This window comes from Ambystoma mexicanum, chromosome 2p, assembly GCF_040938575.1.
Source record: "Ambystoma mexicanum isolate Mex_15411 chromosome 2p, UKY_AmexF1_1, whole genome shotgun sequence".
NCBI classification, from domain to species: domain Eukaryota; kingdom Metazoa; phylum Chordata; class Amphibia; order Caudata; family Ambystomatidae; genus Ambystoma; species Ambystoma mexicanum.
The window spans coordinates 554,850,103-554,877,114 of NC_090923.1; the positions used below are offsets into that span (position 1 = coordinate 554,850,103).

At 51.7% G+C, this 27,012-nt stretch overlaps 1 protein-coding gene across 1 annotated transcript in view; it reads right to left on the bottom strand.

The window, feature by feature from the left end:
* Nucleotides 1-27,012, bottom strand: part of ABHD14A (abhydrolase domain containing 14A) — a 189,035-nt gene that overhangs the window by 10,161 nt on the left and 151,862 nt on the right. The window contains exon 4 of the mRNA XM_069644013.1: nt 18,294-18,529. Within this exon, the coding sequence (XP_069500114.1) occupies nt 18,294-18,529 (236 nt within the window). The remainder of the gene's footprint in view (nt 1-18,293; nt 18,530-27,012) is intronic.

The following is a 27,012-nucleotide window of genomic DNA, read 5'->3' on the forward strand; positions in this document are numbered from 1 at the left end:
CCAACTGGTGAACCATGGGGCATGGCCTCATGACTGTTTTGGAGCGGCTGCGGCAGTGCCTGAAGGCAAAGAGGCAGCTGCCTGAGTGGCTTTGGCACCTCCATTTCCCCGACTACCATGGGTACTTTTACGCTGACCCCTTTGACTGGCGGCTCCTCTCGTTCTACTAAAGGAGCAGTAGTAACGAAAAGAATCTCCCCTTCACTGCTGTCCCCTAGGACGAAAAGGCGGAGGTTGACGCACGGCTGTGCTTAAAGATTTCGCTGCAGTTTTTGAGGTCTGCAACCTCTCAAGGCTCTCGTCAGCCTTGCTGCCAAACAAATGCACGCCAAAGGGCATGTTCAAAAGATGGGTTTGCACAAACACCTGACTTCCACAACCACGCAAATCTGTGTATAACAGTGCTCGCAGCCATGGACTGGCTAACACAGTCAGCCGTGTACAACCCCGACTGAAGGGATTCACACATGGCATCCTTGCCATCATGCACGAGAGCAAGAAACCCATCCCTTTCTTCCCCCTCGAGAATATGCTGAGCCGCAAGAGAAACACAGTTCCACAGAGTGTGTGAAAATCTTCCCATGGCACAAGTGGAGTTGGCTGATTTCAGCAACATTCTTCCCACAGCAAACACCTTGCGTGCCCAACCGTAGAAGCGTTTGTCATCCCTATCAGGAGGGATGATAGGGTACGCCGCCTGCCTCGAGATGGCCCTAGCCGCCTGAACCATCAAACTCTCGGGAGTGGGGTGAGTGGATAGGTAGCTGGGGTCGCTACCGGAAGGGCTGTATTTCTTGGTTAACGATTTGTTAACAGCAGGAGGAGATTGCGATGACTGACAAGCAACGGCCACCCTTTTATGTAAGGTTAGATAGGTAACACCGGGTCAGAGGACGGACCTTGATCTAAAATGTCTGTGAGATCATCTTGCACAAAATCTTCAGGAGGACTGGACCAGCCCAGATACTCTGAGACCCTAGCCACAAGTCTCCTGTAGGATGACTCAGCATGAGCCACAGGCTCAGGCCTGCCAAATTCCACTTCATGACACTAGTGGCCTGGACACTTCTCTGGAAGAGTTTGTCTCAACTCTTCCAGTTGGCTATCCCCTGAAAAGACAGGAGCCCCATCAGGCTCAACAGGGTCAAGATCAAAATCTGACCTCTCCTCCTCCTCATAGATGTCATCCAGAGGGAGGAAAAAGTCCTGTCTCAGAACAGCCGAGGACCTGGAGTCCATAACAGGCCTCACAGACTTGGAAGTAGCCTTCCTAGGAGGATCCACAGCAGTAAGGATCTCCGACGGTAAATTTCGCCCAAAAAGCCTAGAAGTCGTCAAGGGCGCTGATGGTTTTGGCATCAAGGGCATCGACGTCGACACTGGTGCTACGGCGCCGTGGGCTGATACGAAGGCACAGTTTCGATGTCGGCATCCGACAGACGCAGCGCCAACGGAGTCGACGCCGACCTAGAGTTAAGAAGGTTTCTGCGGTCTCGCTGGGGACGAGGGCCGAGACCTGGAAGCACGTCTCTTGCGACCACCCTGAGCCTTGTCCGAACGTGACCTTGAGGGTTCCCGATGAGGATCACGCCGAGGACCCGAGCCCGAAGGAATGCGGGCCACGGATCGAGACCGTTCCTTGATGGCTTCGTCGGAAGGCGCAGACGGAACTGTTCCATGCGATTGGAAAATTGCCAACATCTGCTCCCAAAAAGCAGCCCATTTCTCCGGGGTCGAGGACTTAGTCGGCCAAGCCACTTTCCTTGCGGCACCATCCTCCGAAGAGGACGGGGAAGGCGCTTCCTAGAACGCCGAGACGAGGAGGACGGACGGCGGGAACTACTCTGGGACCGAGACTCCTGGACTCCTTCCGACACAGAGAGTCACCCATCAAATAGTCGGTGGACATACCCTTGGACGTGGATTTACGAGGCTTACTGGGTTTTGAACCCCTACCTACCTGAAGCTTCCCCTCCCTCAAGGCCTTAGCAGTCAGCGACTGACATTTAGAATAGTCGTCAGTGTCGTGACTCTCGGCAAGCACCACAAACAAATGCGATGCGGGTCGGTGATCGACATGTTAAGACATGCAGTCCCGGCAGGTCTTGAAGCCAGACCACAGAGTCGGAGGGGTCGAAGAGGAAGACATTCTCACGAAGAATACACAGAGCACGCCCAGTTCTCAAAGCAAACACGTTAAGGAAAAAACGGAACTGAGGCTACGGGCACCGTGCGTCCTATTGATGACATCCAGTGACGTTGCCCTCGACGGAGGCCTTCGAGGGACATCGACCCGACTCCATCGACGCAGGACGCCCGCTGCCCAAAAGGTTTCCGAAGTGCGCAGCTGTGGACATTACATGTCAAAGATGTGGAATACGTCAAAGATATGGAATACGTTGGAGGACACAATTCATTCGAACAACAGTTACAGGTAAGTAACTTGTTCCTTCTCCAGCATGAGGTCTGGCATGGATTCACATGCTTATGGATAAAGAATACATAGCAGTACACATATGCACAACCACAGGAGGTGGCAAAGGCTCAACATAAGCATCACTTACCTCCTCACCAGGCTCACATTCAAGCAAACGGGTTGCACAGCACTGCTCGGCCAACTCTTGATTCCTCCCTGGAATCCCGATCGACGCAGTAGAATCTCGTATGCGTCGACCTCCACGTAGCAACCTTGCATACGTCCAGCAGGGGCAGACCAGACAGGAATGCCATAGTTGCAGCTATCGCTCTGGTCAAATTGGCTCTCGGACGGCCAGGTAACAGTCAGTTTGCCAACTGGTGACAATGGGTGATGCAGCCGGAGAGCCGCCTGGAAATGGAAACCTTGAAGAGGGCCTTCCCTTGGTTCACAGGGCCAAAGTTCACGAAAAGTTGTGACGTCTTCCGGAAACTCTTTGTGCGGTTCACGTAGAACTTCAGCGCTCTAGCCACATCTAGTGAGTGCAAAGTCCTCTCGGCTGGCGACGAAGGCATTGGAAAGAACACAGGCAACACCAAGGGCTTGTTTAGATGAAAGTCTGACGGCACCATGGGAATGAAGGAGGGGAGCGTCCCTCCTGAAATGTCAAATAAGTTGGCTTACAAGACAAGGCCTGAATCTCACCCACTCGTCGTGGAGATGTGATGGCCATGAGGAATGCCGTCTTCCACGATAAAAACTTCAGTGGAACTGTCTGCATAGGTTCGAATGGAGGGCCCATGAGCCTAGTCAGCACCACATTGAATTCCCACACAGGGGCTGGAGCCTTCACCGGCGGGAACAAACGGAACAGTCCTTTAATAAACTCCTTAACCAGACGGTGTGACAACGATAGCCGCCAGATGAACTTTGACAGAAGCATAGGCCAGTCCTGCCTTGGCCGATGACAGCAAATATGATAGCACCTGCGGAGCCGTCACCCACAGAGGGTCGATCTTCTGTGCACGGCACCAAATGGTGAACCTCCTCCATTTATGTCTGTGGCATTTAAGAGAAGATGATGCCCTGGCCTTGGCAAGTACCTCCTTGCAAACTGCTGGGAGGTCGTAACCCCGAACTCTAACGCCGCAGGAGCCAGGCCTTCAGGTTCAGCAATCCCGGGTCGTGGTGCAGGATTGCGCCTCCTTCTCTGGCCAGAAGGTCTGCGACCACCGGAAGCTTGACTGGAGGGGACGCTGACATGTAGAGTAGGTCCGGCTACCATATCTGCCTCGGCCACGCCGGTGCGACGAGGATCATCCTGCACCGGGACCGTCTGAGTTGACTAGTCGAAGAAGCAATGGCAACGGAGGGAACGCATACAGAAACAGGATGTCCCAGGAGAATGAGTCCCCCATGCTCCACGGCTGGGGAAACCTGCTGGCGAACCTCCGACACTTGGGTGTTTGTCACTGTCGCAAATAGATCGATCTGGGGATTGCCCCATCTGCGGAACAGGTGATCCACTTGGTCCTGCCGAAGCTCCCACTAATGGCAAGAGCGCAGCTCCCTGCTAAGCAAGCCGGCAATGGTGTTCATTATTTCATCTGGCAGGAGTGAAGAACATCCCCTGGGCGACGGCCCAGTGCCATAGGTCATGTGCTTCCCTGGAGAGTGCAGGGGATCTGGTGCCCCCCTGCTTCCTGATGTAAAACATCATGGTGGTATTGTCTGTGAAGACCCGCACCACCCTGCTCTTGAGGGACGGAAGGAAAGAATTGAGGGCCCAAAACACTGCCCGCAGCTCCAACACGTTGATGTGCAATGTTTTCTCCTCGGCTAGCCACAGGCCTCTTGTGCGAAGACCTCCGGTGTGAGCTACCCATCTTTCCAGGAGGCGTCCGTCGTGACCGTCTCCTGGTGCGGTGGGGGTCTAGAAATCCGCGCCTCTGGACGGATGTGCGCAAACGCCCCACCACTGTATCGCTCGAGGGAAACTATCGTTGACAGTGATCTTGACCTCAAAGCTTCCTGACACTTGAATCCAACGCGCGTCGAGGAACTCCTGTAGGGGAAGCATCCGCAACCTGCACAGCCAAATGATGTATATGCATGACGACATCATGCCGAGCAGAGACTTGATGGACCTCACTTTCGGCAACTACAGGGCCAACAGCCGTTGTACCTTGCTTAAGATGGCTGTTATACTATGACGAAGACGCCAGGCACAACACTGTTGAGTTGGGATCCCCGAAACAGCGCGTCCTGCGATGGAATCAAGCAGCACTTTGCATAGTTCACTGAGAACCTCAGATCCATCAGGAGGCGCTCAGTCTTCGCCGTGTGGTTGACAGCGATCTCCTTCGAGCTGGCCCAGATGAGCCAGTCATCCAGATAAGTGTAGACGTGAATCCCCCGTTGTTGCAGCTGTGCCACCACCGGCGCCAGGCAGTTGGTGAAGACCCTTGGCGCCGACTTCAGTCCGAAGGGAATGGCTCTGAATTGGTAGTACTTCCATTGCACCCCAAAAATTTAGGAACTTGCCATGTCCTTTGTGAATGGGGATGTGGAAGTATGCATCCTTTAAGTCCAGCGACGACAGGTAGTCCCATTCTTCCAACTGTCCGATCACGTGCTGAAGAGTGACCATTTGGAATTATTGGGACTTGATGCATTTGTTTAGTCGACAAAGGTCGAGGATGGGCCTCCAGTCCCCGGTCTTCTTTCTGACAAGGAAGTACCTTGAGTACACTCCGGAGCCCCAGAGTCTCTTCGGGACGAGCTCTATGACATGCATTACTCACCGTAATAGCATTTCTGATTGTATCTGCTTAGATTCACATGCTGTGCATATGGTCCGACATCCAGTGGTAACCGCAGAGTATTGCATCTTGTCTCACGGGGACCGAAAGGGGACGTCGGCATAGGCTTGTCTGTATCACTATCCCTTTCGTGACGTGTAGTGTACCCAAAAGCCCTCACGTGCCAAGGTCCCTCCGATTGTATTTTATCGGCCATGAAGGAGCCCCAGGCAATTGTGAATGAGTACATAAAAAGAGAGAAAGTAGTAAGACGTGTATGTTCCTTCCACCCCGAGCGAGGAGGCAGGGAGGGCGCATGCGAATCTAAGCAGATACAATCATCAGAAATGCTATTACAGTGAGTAATGCACGTCTTCTGATGCTTGTTAATCTGCTTAGAATCACATGCTGTGCATAGACTAGTGAGCAGTACCCGGAGTTGGAGGAGGGTTGTGAGAAGGAACAGTAGAGAAAAGATGTCTTAATACTGCTTGTCCCACCTGAGAATCAGATCTAGAATGAGTGTCTAGGAAATAGTGTTTTGTAAAGGTGTGTAGAGATCTTGAGGTTGCCGCTTTGCGAATGCACTCTAGGGGAACATTTGGAATGAATGCTATGGAAGCCCCAGTGCCCCGAGTAGAGCATGCTCTAGGCTTGAAGGGCAGTCCTCTCTTAGCAAGAGTGTAACACAGTGTGATGCATTTGACAATCCACCTTGAGATAGCTGATTTAGAGACAGGATCCCCTTCTCTACCAGCTGCCACAAACGAAAAACTGGGTTGTGTTCCTCAGTGGTTTCGTTCTTTCCACATAAAACATGACTGCCCTGTGCTCATCTAGTGAGTGTAGGCTTCTTTCGGCCATGCTAGTGGGATTCTGGAAGAAAGTGGGTAGTTCGATTGACTGGTTCACATGGAACTTCGAGATTAACTTAGGCACAAATCTGGGATAAGTGCACAGAACCACCTTATAGCCTGTGCACTGTAACAAAAGGGTCTAGGATTGAAAGGGCCTGTAGTTCGCCAACCCTCCTAATAGAGCACAGACACATTTTCCTGACCACGCTATCCAGAGTCCGTTCCCCTTGGAGCGGTTCTGGGGATACCTGGAGGCGTAGTCTTGGTCTTAGCATTGGGCATTCTCCTGAGTAGCGAGCAGATCTATCTCTGGGAAACCCCAATCTGCGAAGACGTTGAAGACAATGTCTTAGTGTAGACGCCATTCGTATTCTAAGGGCAGTGAGAAATCTCTGCTGAGGTCGTCTGGCAGAAGATTGAGTTCCCCTGGAACGTGTTTGAACAACAGGAACATCTTGTGTTGGAGAGCCCACATCCAAATGGTTTGGGACAGCTTGGATAGCCCTGGAGAGCGTGTGGCCCCTTGTTTGTTCAGGTAATACATGGCTGTGGTGCTTTCTGTCAGGACTAGAACGGTCTTCCCTTGTAGTTGAGTCTGAAAGGCCTTTAGTGCCTTGAATACTGCTACTAGCTCTAACAAATTTATATGGTTGGATGCTACTTGTGGGGACCACACTCCATTCGCTGTCTGCTGAAGTAGGTGAGCCCCCCACCCTGTGAGAGATGAGTGTCATGAGAGTGGCTTCTACTGCGGGTGTGGAGAAGGTCTTCCCCTTCAAGAGGTTTTCCCTCGACCACCACTGCAGAGAGAGAACGAGGGCTGGCGAGACAACTACCAGATCTTTCCATTGTCCACTGGCCTAACACCACTGGCTGTTGAGCCACTCTTACATGGGACGCATAAACAGCCGTGCTTGAAGAACTAAATAAATGCATGACGCCATCATACCTAGCAGACGCATAGCCTTGCGTACCGTCACTTCCCGACTGGCTAGATATAAAGGGATCTGAAAAAGCATGTTCAGAACCCTCTCGTTGGAGGGGAACACGAGACCCTCCTTTGTCTGAATCATAGCACCCATGAACTGTTTGGCTTGACTGGGGTCTAAGCTGGATTTCTTCTCGTTGATGGAGAATCCTAGACTGAATAGGAGGTCTATTGTTTTCTGAGTATTTCCTAGGCATGTCTCGAAAGAGTCCCCTGTTATGAGCCAGTCGTCGAGGTAAGGGTAGACAGGGACGGATAGTCTGCGCAGGTGTGCTGCTGCCACTGCCAGGACTTTCTTAAACACCCTTGGCGCTGAGGCGCAAGTCTAGTACAGGGCACATGGTAAGGTCCTTTTTGGGTACAAGGAAGTACACTGAATAAATACCCTTGTTTACCTGAAGAACAAGGACGGCTTCTATGGCATCCTTTTCCAGAAGTGCTTCCACTTCTTACTTCAGGATTCTCACATCTGGCGTCAGGCGTCTTTTGGACGGTCTGAACTGTGGAGGCCGGTCAAATTCCATGCAATACCCGTGGGCGACCGTCTTTAGAACCCACTGGTGTGAAGTAATCCACTCCCATGCCGAAAGGAAAGATGTTAAGCACCCCCCGACTGGGGTGACATGGGAGGGGACCTGGATCCGTAGGTCAATTCTGACCGGAGGCTGCAGCACCCCTGGAGTTCGGGCCTCTGCCCTTCCCGCGTCGCTGACCTCTAGGTGGATAGTTGGCGGAGGTGCTGGATGCTTGATTTGAGTTCCACTTGTTTCCCGTGTTGTAGCTGTTTTGGGCGGAACGGGATTGGCGTCGAAAGGACCGGCGGGAACCACTTCCCATTTTGGGAGGGGTTCTGTGTGATCTGTTGCAGGAACTTAAGAGTCTCATGCTCTTTTTTGGTAGTCTCCAAAGCATCGTCGACTGCTTTACCAAAGACATTCGATTCTTCGATAGGTTTGTTTATGAGAGGAGCCTGGGTTTTCGGTTTGAAGCCAGAGTTTCGGAGCCAAGTGTGCCGTTTAAGCAGAGTGCCCTGCGCCAGGGATCTTCCTGCCATCTCCGCAGTATCTAGAGTGTTCAAGACATTCTGATTGACTTGTCTGCCCTCAGCCACAATGGCGAGTAATCTGGATTTTCGGGTTCAGGCACCTCCTGGAGACCTCCTTGTATAAGGTTTCATTGGCAACAGCATAAGTGGAAAGCAAAATGGTGTTATTCGCTATGCGTGTGGCAAACGCCGCTGCCGTGGTAACACATTTACCGAAGGCATATATTTGTATTTTATTTTATTTATAAAGCGCCTTACGCCAAAGCACTGATCAGAACAACATGATACATAAAACAACAGTGGAAGCAACATACAAAAACGAATCAGTCCAACAAAACAGTGAGAAGAGCAATTAAACTGGAGGGAGGAGTGGAAGCATAGCAGTAGAACTGAGAGGGAGAGGGAGGGGGGAGGACGAGAAGAGAGGGAGGGAAGTTAAGGGGAAAAGGATGGGAGTGGGGAGGAGGGAGAGAGGAAGGAGATGATCAAGGGGCGAGATGAAGTCAGGAGGTGGAAGGGGGTTTATGGCAGAGAATGGAGAAGGTGAGATTTAAGGGATGTGTGGAATGAGGAGAAGGAAGGAAGGAATAGAGCAGATAGAGAGAGGTAAGGAGTTCCAGTGCAGGGGGGCAAGGAGCTGGAAGGAACGGAAGCAGGAGGGGGCGCAGGGGGATGGAGGGACGGTGAGAAGGAAGTGGTCAGCAGAACGAAGGGAGCGGGAGGGAGTGTGGAAAGAGGAGAGAAGAGAGATAAGGGGGAGCAAGACCATGGAGAGATTTAAAGACTGGGCAGAGGAAGTGAAATTTAAGTTGAGAGTGAAAGGGGAGCCAGCCAAGGGAGTAATGGGAAGCAGAGATGCAGTCACGGGAGGAGAGGAAACAGAGGGTACGGACGGCAGAATGGTAGATAGATTTGAGGGGGGCGAGATGGGAATTAGGTAGTCAAAAGAATAAGGAGGAGCAGAAGAAGAGGCGAGAGAAGATAAGGGAGGAGATTAGAAGTTTAGTAGCATGGAAGGTGAGTGAGAGGCGGACTTTGCAAATGTTAAAGAGATGGAAGCGACAGGATCGAGAGGTGAGAGATGTGGTGGGAAAAAAAGAGAGTCAAAGTGAATTCCTAAGTTGCGAGCGTGGGCAGAAATAGGGTGATTAGAATGAGGAAAGTGAATGAAAGGTGGAGGAGAGCAGGGGGGAATACAGTTGGAGGGGAAGAATAAGACTTCAGTCTCGTCAGTGTTGAGAGAGAGAAAGCGGGAGGACATCCAGTTTTTTATAGCGGAAAGACAGGGAGAGAGTTTTAGGTGGAGGTTGAGAGAGAAGGAAAGGAAGAGCCGAGTATCATCAGCATAGAAATGGTGGGAAATGCCGAACAAGGAGATAACAGGGGCAAGGAGGGAGGTGTAGAGTGAGAAAAGGAAAGAGCCAAGCACCGAGCCTTGGTGTACACTGTAATCCATCGGCTGGGTTGGAGAGGACCGGCCTCCCCAGGAGACAGTGAAAGAGCCGGAGGAGAGGCAGGAAGATATATAATCTCTTTGATTCCTTATCGAGGTGCTTCTCCCGTAGCGAGGGGTACTCTTTGCCTGTTTCCGGGTGGTGGCGACCACTAGGGAACCGGGGGTGGTGTGGCCATTAATATATTGGGGGTCTGTAGGCGATGGCCGAAATAATTTCTCCACCCTTGGATTGACTACCCTGGCGTGGGCTGGTGTGACAAGAGAAGGGGTCAGTCTCCTCTTAATGGAATTAAGGAGAGGGATGGCTTGACTGGAGGGGGGGGGGTTCTTTAAGAATGTCATCCAGAAAATCTGGTCAGGTATGGCTTCTTGGGTTGCAATCTGAAAGTGATCGGCTGCCTTCCTTAACAATGTATTAAATGCCATTTGATAGTCCATTGGTGACGCTTAGCGGGCCGGACAGAGGGGAGTCCATACATAGGACATCTGTGTCCTGATTGTGGGTAGGGAGTGCCCATGGCTCCGTTTTAACTTGGTGAGAATCCTCCCAATTGTCCGTGGCATCCACCTGGTCATCTGCAGTATAGTTTGTAGGAAGGTATTCTCTTCGTCCTCATCATAAATATCTTGGTATGTGTCCATTTGAATTTCTTCCTCAGGGTGAGTAGAAATGAGATGGTCCTGAGAAGATTCTAAATTTCCAGGAAAACCTAAGGTTGACATAGAAAGAGGATCCACACGAGGTCTCTTAGGTGTAGGTTGCTCCGAGAGCCACACAATCCTTTCCAGGCGGTCCATGCACCCTTCAAACTTTTCCCTGGTCCATTTGGACGAAGTAGAAAGAGCAAAAAGGTGGAAAATCTTCATTTCTCTGCCTTTGGCGCAGAAATGTATTAGCAATAGCGCTAGACAAAGGCTCCTCACTAGCCTCATAGTATTCGCGAGCATCAGGGTGCTGTGACACGTCTTCAAACGTGTCCGCGGCACGCTCCTTGTGTTTCCGCGGTTCTCTAGGCATCAACCCCACTGACGAAGTGATCCTCGCAATACTTTCAGCGATGTCCGGCAAATCGGGGTGCGCCGTAGACCTAGCAGTAGAAGGAGGCCCAGCGGTAGGATTTTCACCTACCGATTGACCAGAAGGCCTGATGGTAGCTTTTTGTCCTACTAGGGCCTTAGGGGCCTCAGAGCATCCAATGAGCGCGCTTCACGGCCAAATGTGATTTTGAGGTAGTGCCCTTAGTTTTCGAAGGCCCAGTCGCAAGACGCTGCTGCGATGCGGGGAAGGCTGTTGATCTGCAAGATCAGAGGAAACCGTCAAAATATTCGGCGGCCCTGTTGGTGCTTTCACCCGTTTCGATGAACCTGTTGAAATTGGGGAGGGGGTTGTGTGGGTTTTATGAACGCCCCTGTCGCCCGGGTATTGTCCCCATATGGTGACTTGCGTCAGGACTGGAGGGGTCGCCATCATCAGGTCAATGGCATCCGATATGGATTCTTGGTCATCACTGGTATCCCCGTCACTTTCGGCGGGTGCAGCGGTGGGGGAAGAAGATCCAGCCGCGACATGCCGTAGGCGGCCCACTGCTTAACGCGGTGCTCCTTAAGAGTTTTGGGTCGAAGGAGTCTACATGCTTCGTCATGGTCAAGAGGCAGACAATTATTGCACTTCTCGTGCTCGTCTTTCCACAGGTATCTGACCCTGCAAGAGGGGCAAAACCTAAATAGTGTTCTTTCCATAGCAAAAGGTAATAAAAATGATGACCAGACCTAGAGGCTAAAGAGGGAGAAATAGGAGAGACATAGCGAAGGATATGACCACCCCGACCCCACTCTCGAAACTGTAGGCCGGCCAGAGGGCCTGGCCACGTGGAAGACTCTGCCGCCGGATCTGAGGCGTCGAGGTCCAAAGTCGTCGAAAGTTCCCGCAGTTAATTCGATGTAGTATCTTGAAGCAACAAAGTGACTTTAAGGGAAATAAACCAACAAAGTCGGTTAACAAGGATAAACAATGTCTCTTATGAAGAGCTCTGCAATGGGGCGACCAGTTATCTGTGCGGAAAAAAACTATCTGAGGGACCTCGTGCGTGATGGATTTTGGGTACACTACACGCCACGATCGGGATAGTGTTACAGACACGCCTATGTCGACGTCCCCGAAAGACAAGATGCAATACTCTGTGGTTATCACTGGATGTTGGACCATATGCACAGCAATTGATTCTAAGCAGATTAACAAGCACCTTTCATTAGCATTGCCCGCACTTCCAGCAACAGCTGAGGGCCGTGGTTTTCCTGCCGGGCCACTGGTAGTATTCTGGGACACTTCAGTTAAAATTCAACTGTGTCCGTGAGCAAGAGCGTCCAGCACCCAACAGACGGTGGAGATGGTCTTTCACACGCTGATGAAGTTTGTTTATTTATTCATGTGTAGTGCGCACCAGACCCAGGGGTATCAGGGCGCAGAAAATAACAAGAATATTTATAGCTTGGTTACAGTGCTGTACAATGTTTTATAATTTTCTTTCATCCAATGAATGTAGCTGCCTCTGAAATGTGGGTAAATTTGGTCAGCCCTTAAGGAGGGTGGGAGGGAGTTCCAAAGTTGGGCCGCTTTCACCTGGAAGCTGTTGAGCGTTAGTATCTTGGCACTGTGAGGAGGTTGGAATTAGCGGTTATGGTGGGTCTGTTGGGGGAGTATATGTTGACTCTATCTACGAGGAAGCAGGGGCTGCGTTATTGAGGCATTTGTGAGTCAGTGAAGCTACTTTCAATAGGATTTTGTCTGTTGTGGTGAGCCAGTTGTTGGCTCTCCTAGTGTCAGACAGGTGTTCTTTTTTAGACAAGCTCAGTGCTGCTCCGAGAGCGTTGTTTTGCAGGATCTGGATTTTGTTTGTAATGTATTTGTTAGCTCCGAGGTAGAGGGCATTACAATAGTCCAGTTTTGATAGGATTAGGGCTCTGGCCAGGGTGGTGCAGCTATCGGTAGAGAGGAAGGGTTTAGCAGCTCTAATTAATTTACAGGTATAGGCTGTGGCGGAGGCCATGGAGCAGACCTGTTTACACAATGAAAGGGTGGAATCTATGTAGAAGCCTAGCGTTTTGAATTCTTTGGCTACACTAAGAGTTTACATCTATGATGAAGCTCGAGTAGGTGTGACCAAGTTTGTTTAGGTTGAGGGTGGTACCAATGAGAATGAGCTCCGTCTTGTCATCATTCAGGCATAGTCCATGACATGCCATCCATGCCTGGATGATGAGATACACCTTGTTCACCAAGGCCAAATCCATGTCGTAATCTCCCGTCAGCGGTATGAGGATCGTAGTATCATCAGCATAATTAGTGTAGGTGATACCAAGACCATCGAGATCGTCGAAAAGGGGCTTTGTGAGCACATTGTACAGTGTAGGGGAGACACAGGATCCCTGGGATACCCCGCAGGTGATGTCAGCAGAAGCCATGGTCGAGAAGACACACATGGTTCTGTAATTGAGGAAGGATTGAATCCATCTAATTGCCTCTTGTGAGAAATGGGCTGCCGAGTCTAAGTGGTTGCAGAGTATTTTATGGTCTACCAAATCAAACGCAGTTGACAGGTCGAGGAGGAGGAGTAGAGCTGTTTTCCCCATGGTCTCTGAGTGTGTCAATTTGTGCCTTAAGGTCGATCATGGCTGTTTCAGTCCCATGTTTTGGTCTGAAACCAGACTGACGGATACCCAGGAGGTGATTTCTTTCTAGGCGTTACTGTATTTGTAGGTCGGCTACCTTGTCAAGAATTTTGAGCAGGTAGGGGATAGTGGTGATGTGTCTGTAGTTGGTGGGTATCGTGGGGTTCAGAGATTGCTTTTTGAGTAAAGGGAGAACCCAAGACTGTTTGAGATTACTAGGGATGGTACCTGTGGAGAAGGAGGAATCGATGAGCTTAGCGATGAAGGGTGAGAGTTCTCTGGCTGCGTCTTTGATGATTTGCGAGGGGTAGGGGTCACCCAGGCAATTACATGGTTTAAAGGTGAGAATTACTTTTTTGACCTCTGGGGTGGATACTTTAGAGAAGCTGAAGCGGAGTGGGGGATTGGAGGTGTGGTTTTCTGTGCGAGGGGTGGAGTTAGCTGTACGATCCTTGCAGAGGGTTTCTTTTTTGTTAGAGATTTTGACCTGTAGGCCTACTACTTTGTTGGATAGGGCGTTTTGGATGCTGGTGCATACATGAGTCTGGGACGGAGTTGGGGGTTTCCAACTCTTTAAGGATGGTGAACAATTCATTAGTGCTGGAGTTCGCTTGTGAGATTCTTAGGTTGCAGGAATTTTGCTTGGCCCGTATAATTTCTTTTTTGTAGAGGGCGGTTATTTTGTTGAGGTTGATCTTATTTTTGTTTGAGGGCGATTGTCTCCAAGCCTGTTTCCTTTGTCATTTTTCGAGTCCGAGTGATTTCAAGTGAGGGGAGAACCATGTGTTCAGATGTCTTTTGCTTTTTCTGAGTTTCAATGGGGCAATGGAGTCCAATGCTGAGGCCATGGCTTTGTTGTATTCGTCTACGAGGGTGAAGGGGTTGGTGGATTTTGTGAGAGAATTCAAGGTTGGGAGAATGAGGGGTATTAGTTTTTCTGCCGAGATGTTTTTTTTGTTTCTGATAGGGATAGCTGCGGCTAGCATGTTGTTCGCCGAGGTGCACGGGTGGGGGCCCGACGCCAGGGCCGTATCAATCCTGCTTGGATGTTGAAGGGCCGCCTTAGGGACCATGGCGACGACAATGACCTCCTCTGGTGGTCTTGGAGTGGCCCCTGTTGGTCTCTTGGGCCCAAGAGCGGGAGGGTTGGCAGTAAGAGGATCCCCTGCCAAACCCCTTGGAGGATCCTTGGGACTTGCTGCCTGGGGTCTGAAAGGACGGCTTCCGCTGCTGAAGAGTGCCCAAAGCATGTGCCGCCTCCGTGTCTGTCTTTTTGGCTTTGGAAGACTCATCCACAGCCTTCCCGAACAAATTGTCCCTGTCAAAGGGCATGTCCAGCATCTTCGACTGAACGTCCTGCCGAAAGTTGGTGGCCTTGAGCCAGCCACAACGAAGGCACACGCTGTTGCCCATTTGACGGAATCCAGCGTTGGCAATATCCGTGGCCAGCGTGATGGTGTGGTCCGACGCCACCTCACCTTCCTGCAGAATTTCCAGTGCCTCCAACCTCTTGTCGGGGAGGAAGTCCAGGATGGGAGCAATCTTGAACCACAACTCCCGGTCGTAACGAGGCACGAGGGCAAGGGCGTTGGCGGCCTTGATGGTAGTCGCCGCAGAATAGATGACCCGTCGTCCCATGGCATCTAACTTCTTGCCTTCGCTGTTCAGTGGGGTGGAAGATGCTGAGGCCTAACCACCCGAGGACTTCTTCCTGGCCGCCGCGGACACCAAAGAGTCTGGAGAAGGCTGGGCCCAAAAGCACTTGGGCGCAGGGTCCGGTACCCTGTACTTTTCCTCAAGGCGATCCCTCTTCGCGGGGGCCGTGGTAGGGTTCCTCATGAGAGACAAACCCTTGTCCCAAACGTCACCCAGAAGTGGGACCGCAATGATGGGCTTCCTCTTTGCCTCTCTGCGCTGATATAGGAAGCCCTCAATCTTCTCCTTCGGAGCGAGCTGAAAAAGTTCAGAGGCTCGGGAGATCGAGTGGACGAGCCAATCTCGCCCGGCGGTGAAGATCTGGGTGGCGGAGATGGGAGGTCTCCTAACTTGCTGTCGTCATCCGTGCCAGTTGTCGCCGTGTCCTGGTCTGTCTCATCCAGGGGAAAGAGGGGCGCAACGGGGGCGAAGGGTGGCAAGGAGGTGGAGGGTGTACTCTCTTCTTCTTGGCAGGAGGGGGGTCACCTGTGGGGGGTGTGGGGGTCATCCGGGGCTGGCACTGTGGGAGTGGCCGCCAAGGCGATAGGCATCCTTGGCTGGATCTCCGAGACCAGCGTATGCAGTGCCAAAAGGATGTCCACAGAGAGGTCTCTAGGAGGTGCCTGAGGTGGGGGTGGCAGCTGAGGTGCAGGCGGAATAGGCCACTGGGGCACCGGCTGGGAGCCCAGACCATTGTGGCCTTCGAAGAGACGCTGCCACCCCTTCGATGGAAGACTGGGCCTTCGCCGGGTGCACCTGGGCCTTCACGGTCAGGGCCAGAGCCTTGTCCCGCTTGGACTTCTCCTTAGCAGGAGGGTCCAAGCCCCGCTCCCCCGTAGACTTCTCCGGTAGGACGGACTTGAGCCTCTCCTTGAGTTTGCCTGGATGGCCAAACTTCCTCTTGGCTGAAGATCCTGAGCGTTGACTGCCGACCGAGACTGGTGACATCGAACGTGCCCTGGCCGCCGCAGAGCCCATCGCAACGGCGCTCCCGGTGACAGTGGACTCGCGGTGCTTAGCCTTCTGTTGGACCCCCGCGGGAGGGGCGCTCTCAAAGGTCTCCGTTAATCGGATGGGTTGATCGATGGAGCACAAGGGCTGATTGACCGGAAAATAGAGTAATACCCAAAAAAATGATAAACATGGTAAAAGCTTGAGAGCTAAACACAGTAAAAATCTGAAGATGGCTGCCAGAGGAGGGGCTTAGGTAGAGGGAAGTCATTGGCTGGGGGCAGTATGACCCAGAGGTCAGTGATTGGTTATTAGGAGAAAGACAGTTCAGAAAGGAAACTGAAACGGATTTTTTTCTTTCCAGAGGATTCCCCAGCCTGACGACGGGGAATATTCATGAGCATGTGAATCCATGGAAGACCCCATGCTGAAGAAAGAAATTAACTAAAATGGCAGCAATATCAAAGACACTGATTCATAGGTGTAAAGACTGGAGGGGGGTATCTGGACTCCTGCTCTCTATATGGCACAGAGCACCCTAGCCAAGAATCTCTATTTGGTATCGTGGACGAGCAATCCAGGCTTAAGCTCTCAGGAGGTGATGCAGGCTGGTTCCTAAGTACAGTGTAGTCCCCAAGCACACACAAAGGAATGTCCACACACTATGCTAGTGAAAACACAGATCTTTATATAAATAAGATACAAGCTATGTACACAATCACAATAATACACTTTGTGCTCGAGTTGATCTAAAATGGTAAATATATACAGTTTCTATGTGGTACCACAATTACTATGATTCCATTAAAAAGCATCAACTGTACGCAGTTCAAATGTCATATAAATCAGTAAATAATGTGAACCAAAATAGACATAGGAGGAAAGCATGTTGGTTAAAACAATAGGCAGAATACGGGGCCCCTACCACTAGGCAAAGTTCTGTATGAGGATTCCTCCCCACCTGGGCAACCTATAAATAAAGATATAACACAAGCCCAGTCCATATATTGTTCAATGAGTCTTCTTTCCCTCTAAAAAGGTTTTACCACCCCAATGTACCTGGAATAGCAAAGTTCGAGGTCGGGTCGTCGACGGATCCTTCTTGAGCGACCCCCTTTAAGTCAGGAGTCACGGATCGTCGAGATCCCACGAAGAAAAGGCGAACAAAGGCGTCGAGGCAGCAGCTTTGGTCCTGGCGATGCTCATCGACAATCAGTCGTGGACATCCTGCGAAGATGAGGCTTTGCTTTGTGATTCCGCGGCGGTCCCCATCTCCGGTAGGCAGCCATCCGAAGACTGACTTCCAGGGAACTTCGGCGAAGGTTAGCAGGTGCACGATGGTCCCTCGTATCTCGGGGAGAGGTCTCCTAGCAAGGTCCTGTCTTGGGTCAGTTCCTTCACAGTCACGCAGGTTTCAGATAGCAAAGAACAGCAGCAGCAATTCTTCTTCCAGTGGGCTTCAAGGTTAAGCATCAAGTATCAACTTCAGCTTCTGAACGATTTCCATCAGTGAGAGGTCCCCAGATATACTGTTTGGTCTCTCATTCACTCTGCTGGGTCACACTCAGGAAACCAATCATTCAGAAGGATATTCATGTAGGCAGACAGCCAATCAGGCTCACAGTGCATTCAGGCCATTGTGACAAGTACCCAGCCATTTAGCACTCCACACTGCATCCATACTAGTTTCGGGCAGGGCTGTCTCAGTCGTTGTGTCACATACCAGAGACCAGACACCCATAACATGAAGTGCACATTAGTCACACACATCATTCACCCAGGTCCCACCCCAAGGGTGTACCCACAACATAAAGTCACTGGGAAGGCTCCAGCCAGTCTGGCCTGGACTTCCCCCACAATACCATATATGGAACGTCCACCCAACAGCCAGTCAGGGGGAAGTGACAGAGTCAGGGCTTCCCAGGATTTTGGGAAAAACAAAGTAACAGGCAATAGAAAGCAAGAGGCCACAGGGGCCACCTTGCCTCCTATCAGGAATCAACTGAGTCCAATGGCAGGGTCTGGGTATCCCCAAAATGGAGGATGCTCAGAACACCTGTCAAATTCAGCATGGAGCTGCCACCAGCCCATACCCTGCTCTGTGGGCCACAAACAGGTGCCCAGAAACATACAAACACTGTACCCCCACCCATGGGTGCCATAAGGGTATCCCAAGGGTAACAAACCAAAAAGAGGAAGAGTTGCACTGCCAGGAGTCCCACATGGACTCCTGGGCAGAAAATAACACAGAACATACGCAAAAAAGGACTACATAACAAGTACAGCGAGGCCCTGTCCCTCCAATGCATTTCCAGCATCACAATAGGAACATCTCATTACAGGTTTTACAGAACACACAAACGTTCAGAACACCCTTCTTTATATCCGTCCTGCTAGGCGTGACCTCCAACTTACCTGCACACGTTGATATTGTTCAGCACTGTAGCCCTTTGTTCCCACTGGGGCGATGGGTACAAATCCCTTGAGGTGCTCCCCGTGTTGCAGGACGAGGGGTAAGGAAAACATGCCACTCATAGAAGGGCTGACTAGTATGGGCTCCTTCAGGCCCAGTGTTTCAATGATGCGGAGGATATAGTCCACCCGCCCCTGATCCGATGCCTTGGCCTTTGACTCGAGGGACATTCCGTAACCTGCCAGCAAGAGAAAATAAATTAGAACTTAACATGTAACAGACATAACAAAATACAATTAAAAATGTCACCAATCGGAAGAGAACATTTATTTTCTGGCCAAAACGGGTCTTTAGTGTGGTCATCAGCAGAAGTGATGCTCCAGGTCATGTGTATTCCACAAGCTTTCGTTTTGAAATGCATACACTCAAGGAGATAAACATTTGTAAACAATGGCTCCTGTACAAATATATGAGCAAAGAAGATGCATTTTCCCTTTCCTCACCTTCCCCCAGAAACTCAATGTCTCCAGAGCTCTGGTCCCCTCTAGGCTGGACTACTGCAACAGCCCGTCTAAATCCTCCCTTCGCCCCCTTCAACTAATCCAGAATAGGACTGCAAGACTTCTCCTTAGGCTGAAGCCCAGGGACTGCATCTCTCCAGCCCTAAAATCTCTCCACTGGCTCCCGGTTGCTGAAAGGATCAGGTTCAAGACCACAAGGCTTTCTGGAGCTTGGGACCATGCTACATCCAACTCTCTCTCCCTAAATACCTCCCTGCTCTTCCAGCTTCAACACTCTACAGATCTGATGCTTTTCCAAGCATAGAGTGGGGGGTTGATCTCTCTTCTGCAGGAGCCTCCCTCAGGAATGGCGGTTAAGACAGATTTCTGTACTCTGACCTGGTAGGCAGAGGTTCAGAAGACCAGCCTAGTTTCTTGGAACAGGGTAACCTTCTGGACAAGCCAGACCAATCAAGGTAGCTTGGCGGTGGTCAAGACTAGGTCTCAGGAGGGGTCAATGAGCACACAGAGTAAAGGACACTTACAAATCACTCCCATTCAGGTGTATGTATATAGAAAATACAAATACATTTGTTCCAAGGCCTTTGAAATTCAACACAGTAAGAAAATCACAACAATACGATTAAACCAATACAATCCTATCTATACACATATCTACAAGACCAATGGGGTCTAAAGGATGAATGCACCTAATGGGTTCACAACCTAAACGGGTAAGGAAGCAGGCAGTGCAAATAGTCTTTAGGCCCTTCTGCATCAAACACGGTCCTAAATGAAAGGCAGTCCAATCCCTAAAATGAGGGGAGCCTAATGATATGATATATGATATGGCACTTAAAACGCGCCTATACAGTGTTTCAAGGCTTAACGAGGCAAGGGAGGGGAACAAGGGAGGACAGACGACGATCCTACTAGGCCAGGTGTCATTCAGATCTCGCAAGTGCGGAGACAGTGCAGTACATGGGAATAGATTAACAAAAGTAAGTAACAGCCATCATGTGGCGAGTGCATGGGTAAGTGCAGGCGTCAGGTGTCAAGGGCTGGTGGGGGACTGTAGGGATACAGAAACCGTCCTCAAGTGCCGGGGTGGGCAGTGCAGGTGTGTGGTGCTGGCGGGGGAGGGACCAAGGTCCGGGATCAGAGGGTGTCCAGGTAGCAGGTGCAAATCTGGTAACACCCGGGAGGTCAGCAGAGGCGAGGAGGAGAAAAAGCAGAAGAAAAAAATGTTTTTGAGGTGTTTCCGGAACCGGAGATGGTTCTCCTCAAGTTTAAGGGAGGCGGGGAGGCTATTCCAGAGGGAGGCCCCAGCCGAAGATAGAGATCTGCCACCAACTCGTTGCTTAGAGAAGCGACTGACTGAGGTAGTTTGAGGGGGATGAGCGTAGTGCTTGAGAAAGAAGATATTTAGGGAGAGAGAGTTGACGCTATTGAGGCCCCAGAAGGCCTTGTGGACGATGCAGAGGGTTTTGAACCTAATCCTTGCAGCCACTGGGAGCCAGTGCAGAGATTTCAGTCCTGGAGAGATAAGTTGCAGTCCTGTTCTGGATAAGTTGCAAAGGGCGGAGAGTAGAAGCAGGCAGATTAAGAAAGAGGCTGTTGCAATAGTCCAGCCTAGAGAGAACCAGAGCTCTGGAGACAGTGAGCTTCTGGGGGAAGGAGAGGAAAGGAAGAATCTCTCTGAGGAGGTGCAGCTGGTAATGTGACTTCTTAGAGACGTCGGAGATGTGAGGGGAGAAGAAGAGTGTGGAGTCGAACATGATCCCGAGGTTTTTTGCCTTGCAGGTGGGAGCAGGAAGAGGGCCAAGGGAGGCCCGCCAGAGAGCTACAGGAAAGGAGGGAGCGGGAGTTCCGATGAGGAGAATCTCAATCTTGCTGGCATTAAGGCAGAGGTCATTGGCGGCACACCACTCCTGGATAGCAGACAGACAGTCAGAGATGATGGAAGGCGAGGAGGCGGCCGAGGGTAGCCTGAATATGAGCTGGGTGTCATCCGCATAGCACTGAAATAGACTGGCTATGCGATGGGCAAGGAGTACCAGGTATTGGTTCAACAGCCAGTGATACCCAGGTTATCACGGAGACGGTCGAGCAGGATGGCATGGTTGCCAGTGTCGAAGGCAGATGAGAGATCAAGCAGGATGAGGACTCGAAGGGTGTTAGCGTCAAGGTTGGAGAGCAGGTCATTCATGTTCAAGAGAAAAGTTTCTGTGCTTCTGGCAGCTCTGAAGCCAGACTGAAGGTCATGAAGGCAACCCACAGATTCAGAGTGGAGATTAAGCTGGAAGATGGCCCATTTCTCCAGGAGCTTGCTCAGGAAGGGAGCGATGGAGATTGGGCGATAGTAAGCCGGGCACGAGGGTCGGCAGAGGGTTTCTTAAGAAAAGGGTGCAAAAGGGAGTGCTTCAAGGGGGGATGGGAAAACTCCAGTGGCGAAGGTGTGATTGCATAAATCAGCCAAGGTAGGAGCCAGGGAGTCGAGGAACAGGTGTGAACCCGTTTCGACAAGACTTTCATAGATCGGACTTGTCTAGAAACCTCATCTGCGGAGAACAGGGGAAAAGCAGAGAAGGAGGGAGGAGAGGTGGCTGCCGAAGGACCAGAGGAAGAGCAGGGAGAAGAGGGAGGGGGGGAAAGGAGGAGAGTGAGGACAGGATGTCCTGAGTTTTAGAGATGAAGTGTGAGGCCAGTGCCGTGCAGAGGGCCTGGGAAGGGACAGGAGAGGTAGAGACTGCGGCAGGATTGCCCAGTTCCTTGCAGATTTTACAGAGTTCTGCCGAGTTTTTGGATGCCGCAAAAACGCGGGTTTGTATACAAGCGCTCTTCTTGGTTAGGACAATGCTCAAATGTACTTGCGAAACTGGCGCACGCAGTAGTTCAAAGGGGCAAAACAGGGTCTTTTGTAGGGGCTATAGCAGCTCAGAAAGGTAGGTAAGGTGATGCAGAATAGTTTCCCACTATTCGAGGAGGGCCTCCACTTGAGGGCAGAGTCGATTCCAAGAGTTGAGAATAGTTTGCTAGTTCGCACTAGCAGTGGAAAGGGGAGGGGCTCTCAGGGGCCACTTGTGTAAAAATTGATTGATGCGCTAGAAGGCCACCTGGTTAGGGTTACAATTACTCACCGACCCCTGGCGCACTCCAGACCAAACTTCGGCAGTCGAGTCCACTTCGGTTGCAGGTCCAAATGCAGCAATCTCGCAGCTCTGCGTCTTTCAGCGACGAAGATACAGTGTTGATTCCCCTATGGGACAGTGGCGATTTCTCAGCTCCTGGTGGACGGATCAGGCCAATTCTGCTATAGCAGGCTTCAGGGCACTGAGGACCATGCAATGAACTTACGGCTGGGTGACAAATAACCGTAATGTGAACCGGTTCGGGGGCGCACTCACTTTACTCCAGACACGGGAACACCAAGTGTATGTAATTTGGTGTTAGAGTACCGCGAACATGGAGCTTGCGATGTACCAAGTTTCAAGGGCCTCCTCGAAATGGCGGCGGTATCCGGGCAAAACACATGCGCAAGCTGGTCAGCCCACTGGTTGGCCCAGAGACGCTTCCGAAAAGGCTTACTTGCAGGGTATGATGGAGGTGCCGTGAATAGTTGGTCCCACTATTCCAATGGGTGGAAGTGTCTTCGCAGACCTTCTAAGACGACCAGATGCAAAGGGGTCCCACGGGATGACAGCGGGCTCAGGGTGCCAAACCTTCGAGCTGGTCACCAGCGGTTCCTCGACTCGGCTTCTTAGTTTCAGGATACTTGGATCCTGTCCTTCATTCAGTGAGAACTCCAGAAATCGACATGGTATGGGTGTTTGGGGCACTCTCTTATCCAAAATCTCCTTCGCGCCAAAACGAAGAGGACTTAATGGGAGATCTTCTCACATACAGGCATACCATACGCTGACCAATCAAGGACCACGGTGGTCCCAGGCATTCACAGCACACCACTCTCTGGCACCCAGGGTGTGCATTGGAACTAGACAGTCCAGCCCACATCCCGTGGGCGCACACTCTAGGCAAGCAGAAGCCCGCAAAAGCTTGGCGCTCCGTGGGAAAATGCATGCCCAAATAAGGACTGACCCGGGTCGGCTCGACCTGTGAAGGTGAAGGGGCAAGATGGCCAAAGGACAGGACAAAGAACCTTGCGGCGTGGCCATTTTGGAGCCAGGCCACCTAACCACGGTAATCGTGGTTTACCTGGCAAGAAAGGGTTAAAAATACACAAAAAAGATAATCTGCCCCGAGCCCTGCCCAAGGCACATCTGCACTTCTCCTAAAAAATCCTTCGAGAGTAACTAGGGCCTCTAGAAATGACAGGAAGACCCAAGTGCACTGTACATTATAAGTTACTCACCATAGTGACTAACGTACTCTTAGTCCATAGCCCCTTTCCTCCATACTGCATGGGCGTCCCTCGCGAGGGACGGGAGACAGAACCTTTTTCACCAGAAAAATCATCTTCCCCTCTAATTTTAGAGATGCGGAGGCGTGGCCCTGGGAGCATGCGCTGGCCTGACTGCGCCCTCCAGCGCCACACCTCAGTCCCCAAAGACGCGTTGACAAAAGATATACAATTGCCAAATGACACTAAATTATTAGAGGGAGGATGGTGGGACGTATGGAGGAAAGGAGACTATGGACTAAGAGTATGATAGTCACTACGGTGAGTAACATAATTATTCTTACATCCCGTCCCCTTTCCTCCATACTGCATGGGCGATTACAACTGAATGTAGCCCCAGGGTGGAGAGGAGACCCTCCTTAAGCAAACAGGTTCTGGAGAACCGCCTGTCCGAAAGCCGCATCCGACCTGGAGCTGGCATCCAAACAGTAATGCTTGCAGAAAGCCGATGGGGTGGCCCATGTGACCGCCCTGTTTATGACCTGCCAGGGGACATGGCGCTGAAAGGTGATGGCCGTTGCCTTGGCCCTGACCGTGTGGGCATGCATATTCACCGGAAGGGGTCTATGCTGGCCCTCGTAGGCTTCCTGGATGGCTGAGACCATCCAGCGGGAAATGGAGGCCTGATGGCCTGGCCTGGCGCCGCAAAAAGTGATGAATAGGGCCTTGACTTGCAGAAGCCCTTGGTCCTGTCCAGATAGAATTTCAGAGCCCGCCTGACAACTAGGCAGTGCAGAACTCTTTGAGGCTCGTCCTTCGGGTCAGCAAAGAATGTAGGAAGGAGAATCTCCTCGTTTAAGTGAAAGGCTGATGGCACCTTAGGTAGAAATGCCAGATGGGTCCGCAGGACCACCTTGTCTTTGTGAAAGGTAGTGTACGGCTCTGAGGGTACTAGAGCCTGGATCTCGCTGACCCTGCATGCCGATGTGAGGCCGACTAGCAGCGCCGTCTTGATGGTGACCAGCCTGATGTCCGCGGACGTCATAGGCTCAAACGGCTTGCGTGCGAGGGTGCCCAAAACTAGGTTAAAATCCCACACGGGGTGTGGCTTCCTGATGGGCGGGTAGGGTCTAGCAAGTCCGGCCAAATGTCTCCTGACGATCGGGTTGGATGAGGAGAAGTCCCCTTCCTCCAAATTCCTGTAGGCCCCAATGGCTGAGGGGTATGTGCGGCAGGTGTCCACCTGCACTCCCGTGTTGGCGAGGTGCGCCGAGAACGACAGCACGTCGTCCAATGAACAAGCCAGTGATCGATATCCTTGGAGTGCACCCAGTGGCAGAACCTGGTCCATTTACTTTTATACTGGGCTCTGGTAGCCTTGCTCCTAGCCCCCTGTATGATTTCCAGATTGGCTTGGGATAGGTTGAGGTGGCTGAGCGTCCCCTGCTCAAGAACCACGCTGTGAGGGCCAGCTCTGGAGGGGCGGTGTGAACCCTGCCCCCCTGCTGAGTCAGAAAATGTGCTGGGCCCGTCGGGAGGTGGATTGGAGGGACCTCCGAAAGGCAGAGCAGCTCTGAGAACCATGGCCTAGCTGGCCACCACAGGGCTATCAGAATGATGTGGAGTTGGCGAGACTCCTTGAACTTGCAAAGCACTCTGTGAATCAGTGGAGTGGGCGGGAAGGCGTATGCTGACATGCCGTTCCACTGGATCCATAAGGAGTTGCCCAGGGAGCACAGGCCCTGTCCCTGCCAGGAGGCGAACTGAGGGCATTTCTTGTTGTGCCTGGTGGCAAAGAGATCCACCTGGGGGAGGCCCTATCTGTGGAAGATCTCCTGTGCAACAAGGTTGTTCAGCTGCCACTCGTAGTTGTCTGCTCCCAACCTGCTGAGCTGGTCCGCTTCCAGGTTGGATTCCCCCAGAAGTTGGACTGCCATTAGGAAAATCTTGTTCTCCAAGTCCCATTCCCACCTGTTGATCTCCAGTCTGCACAGGGCAGGGGACCTGGTCCCCTCCTTTGCTTGTAGATGTAGTAGATACTGGTCGAGTTGTCTGTCTGGATGAGGACAACCCTTCCCTTCAGACGTGGGAGGAAGGCTCTGAGCGCTAACCAGATGGCGTTCAGTTCCAGCCAATTGATGTGGTAATCTTGTTCCTGACGGGTCCACGTGCCGTGGACCGAGAGATCCTCCAGGGTGGCTCCCCACCCTTCGAGGGAGGAGTCTGTGGTAATCATCACCTGCGGAACAGGGGGTCTGAAGGGCCTGCCCGTCCGCAGGTTGCAGTCTTTGGACCACCATGAGAGGTCCGGGTGGAGAGAAATGGGGATCTTGATGATTTCGGCCTGCCAACCACTCTCCTGGTTCCACGCCGCTGAGAAGTGGAGCTGAATCCTTCTCATCCTGAGCCCTGTTTGGGGAACGGCCAACAGTACCGCTGCAAAAAGGGCCAGTAGATGCTGCTACCACCAAGCCAAGGTAGCGCCTCGGCTGAGAAAGTGGGACGTGGCCCCCCTGATGGCCGAGATCTTGTCCTCCGAGGGGAAGACCCTCTCGGAGCGCATGTCCCAGATGAGGCCCAGGAAGGTCAAAGACTGCGTGGGTTGTAGCTGTAACTTCCTGAGATTGAGCGAAAAGCCAAGGTCGTGTACCGTGTTCATCAGTGCCTGGGAGGAGTGGTGAACTGCTTCTTGAGATGCAGCCCTGATGAGCCAGTCGTCTAGGTAGGGGTATATATGCAGGCCGAGTTGAGGCCAAAAGGCAGGACCTTGTACTGAAAATGGCAGCCCATGATCCTGAACCGGAGGAAGGAACAAGGGGGTTGGCAGATCGGGACGTGTAGATATGCGTCCATCAGATCCAGGGAGCACATCCAGTCTCCCCCTGCATAATGTCTCGGCAATAAAAGCTGGCGTCACCATCTTGAACCTCTGGAGAGGTAAGGAGAGGTTGAGGGTGGAAAGGTCCAATACCACTCTCAGGCCTGTAACGCTCACCTGATTCCCGTAGAGGCGCCGGTCTTGACTGGGCATATACCGTATCTTCAAAGGTGATGTGTAACACACGGCTGGCTCTTTGGGCTGGACCACTGTGCACTGTATGTCTGGCTCGAAGGGTAAGATGTCTGCAGATAGAAAATGTGGGATTAATGAACTGGGTTATTGAATGTCTCTCTCTTCTTCCCTTTCTCTTCTCCTGTAGAACCCCAAAGGTTAACGCTCTCACCTTAGGTAAGTGAACGCCATGCTCTCCATCTGCCTCGAGGCAGGGTGCTGTAACCAGTTTCTTCACTGGATAAGGGGAGCAGGCCTCTTGACTTCAGAGGACTGCTGTCCGTCGTTTACTGCACGAACGGTAAGTTTCGAGTAATTCTAATGTCTTTAAAGTCTTTAGTAATGAGGTCTCTTGTTTTGCAGGGTTCCGGCGATGGCGGATGGCGGGCTGAAGTGAGTTGAAAATGGAGCCCGTGTGATGAATAGAAGCGCCTGGAAGCACGTAAGTAAGCGCTTGTTGCCTGCTTCACGATGCGCTCTAACTGTCTTTTTATTTTGCAGGTACAAGTTCGGGGCGGCTGCAGGGTGCCGGAATACCCACTGGGTTAGATGTGGAAAGGAGTAATGGCACGTGAGTATTAAAGTTCCCCAATGTCTTTAAACGCACCTTGTTTTGTCTTTCAGATGCGGGATGCAGCGCCGAAGGCCTCCGGAGCGCACGAAGAGTAGGTAAGCCTTTGTCTTTCAGATGCCGGAATGCAGCGCGAGGCGTTGGTGACAGCCGATGGACCAGGTAAGTGAAGAGCTGTCACTGAAGACCGTAATGCTAACCTGTTCTTTCTTGTCTTTATAGGTGTTGCTGAAGACTG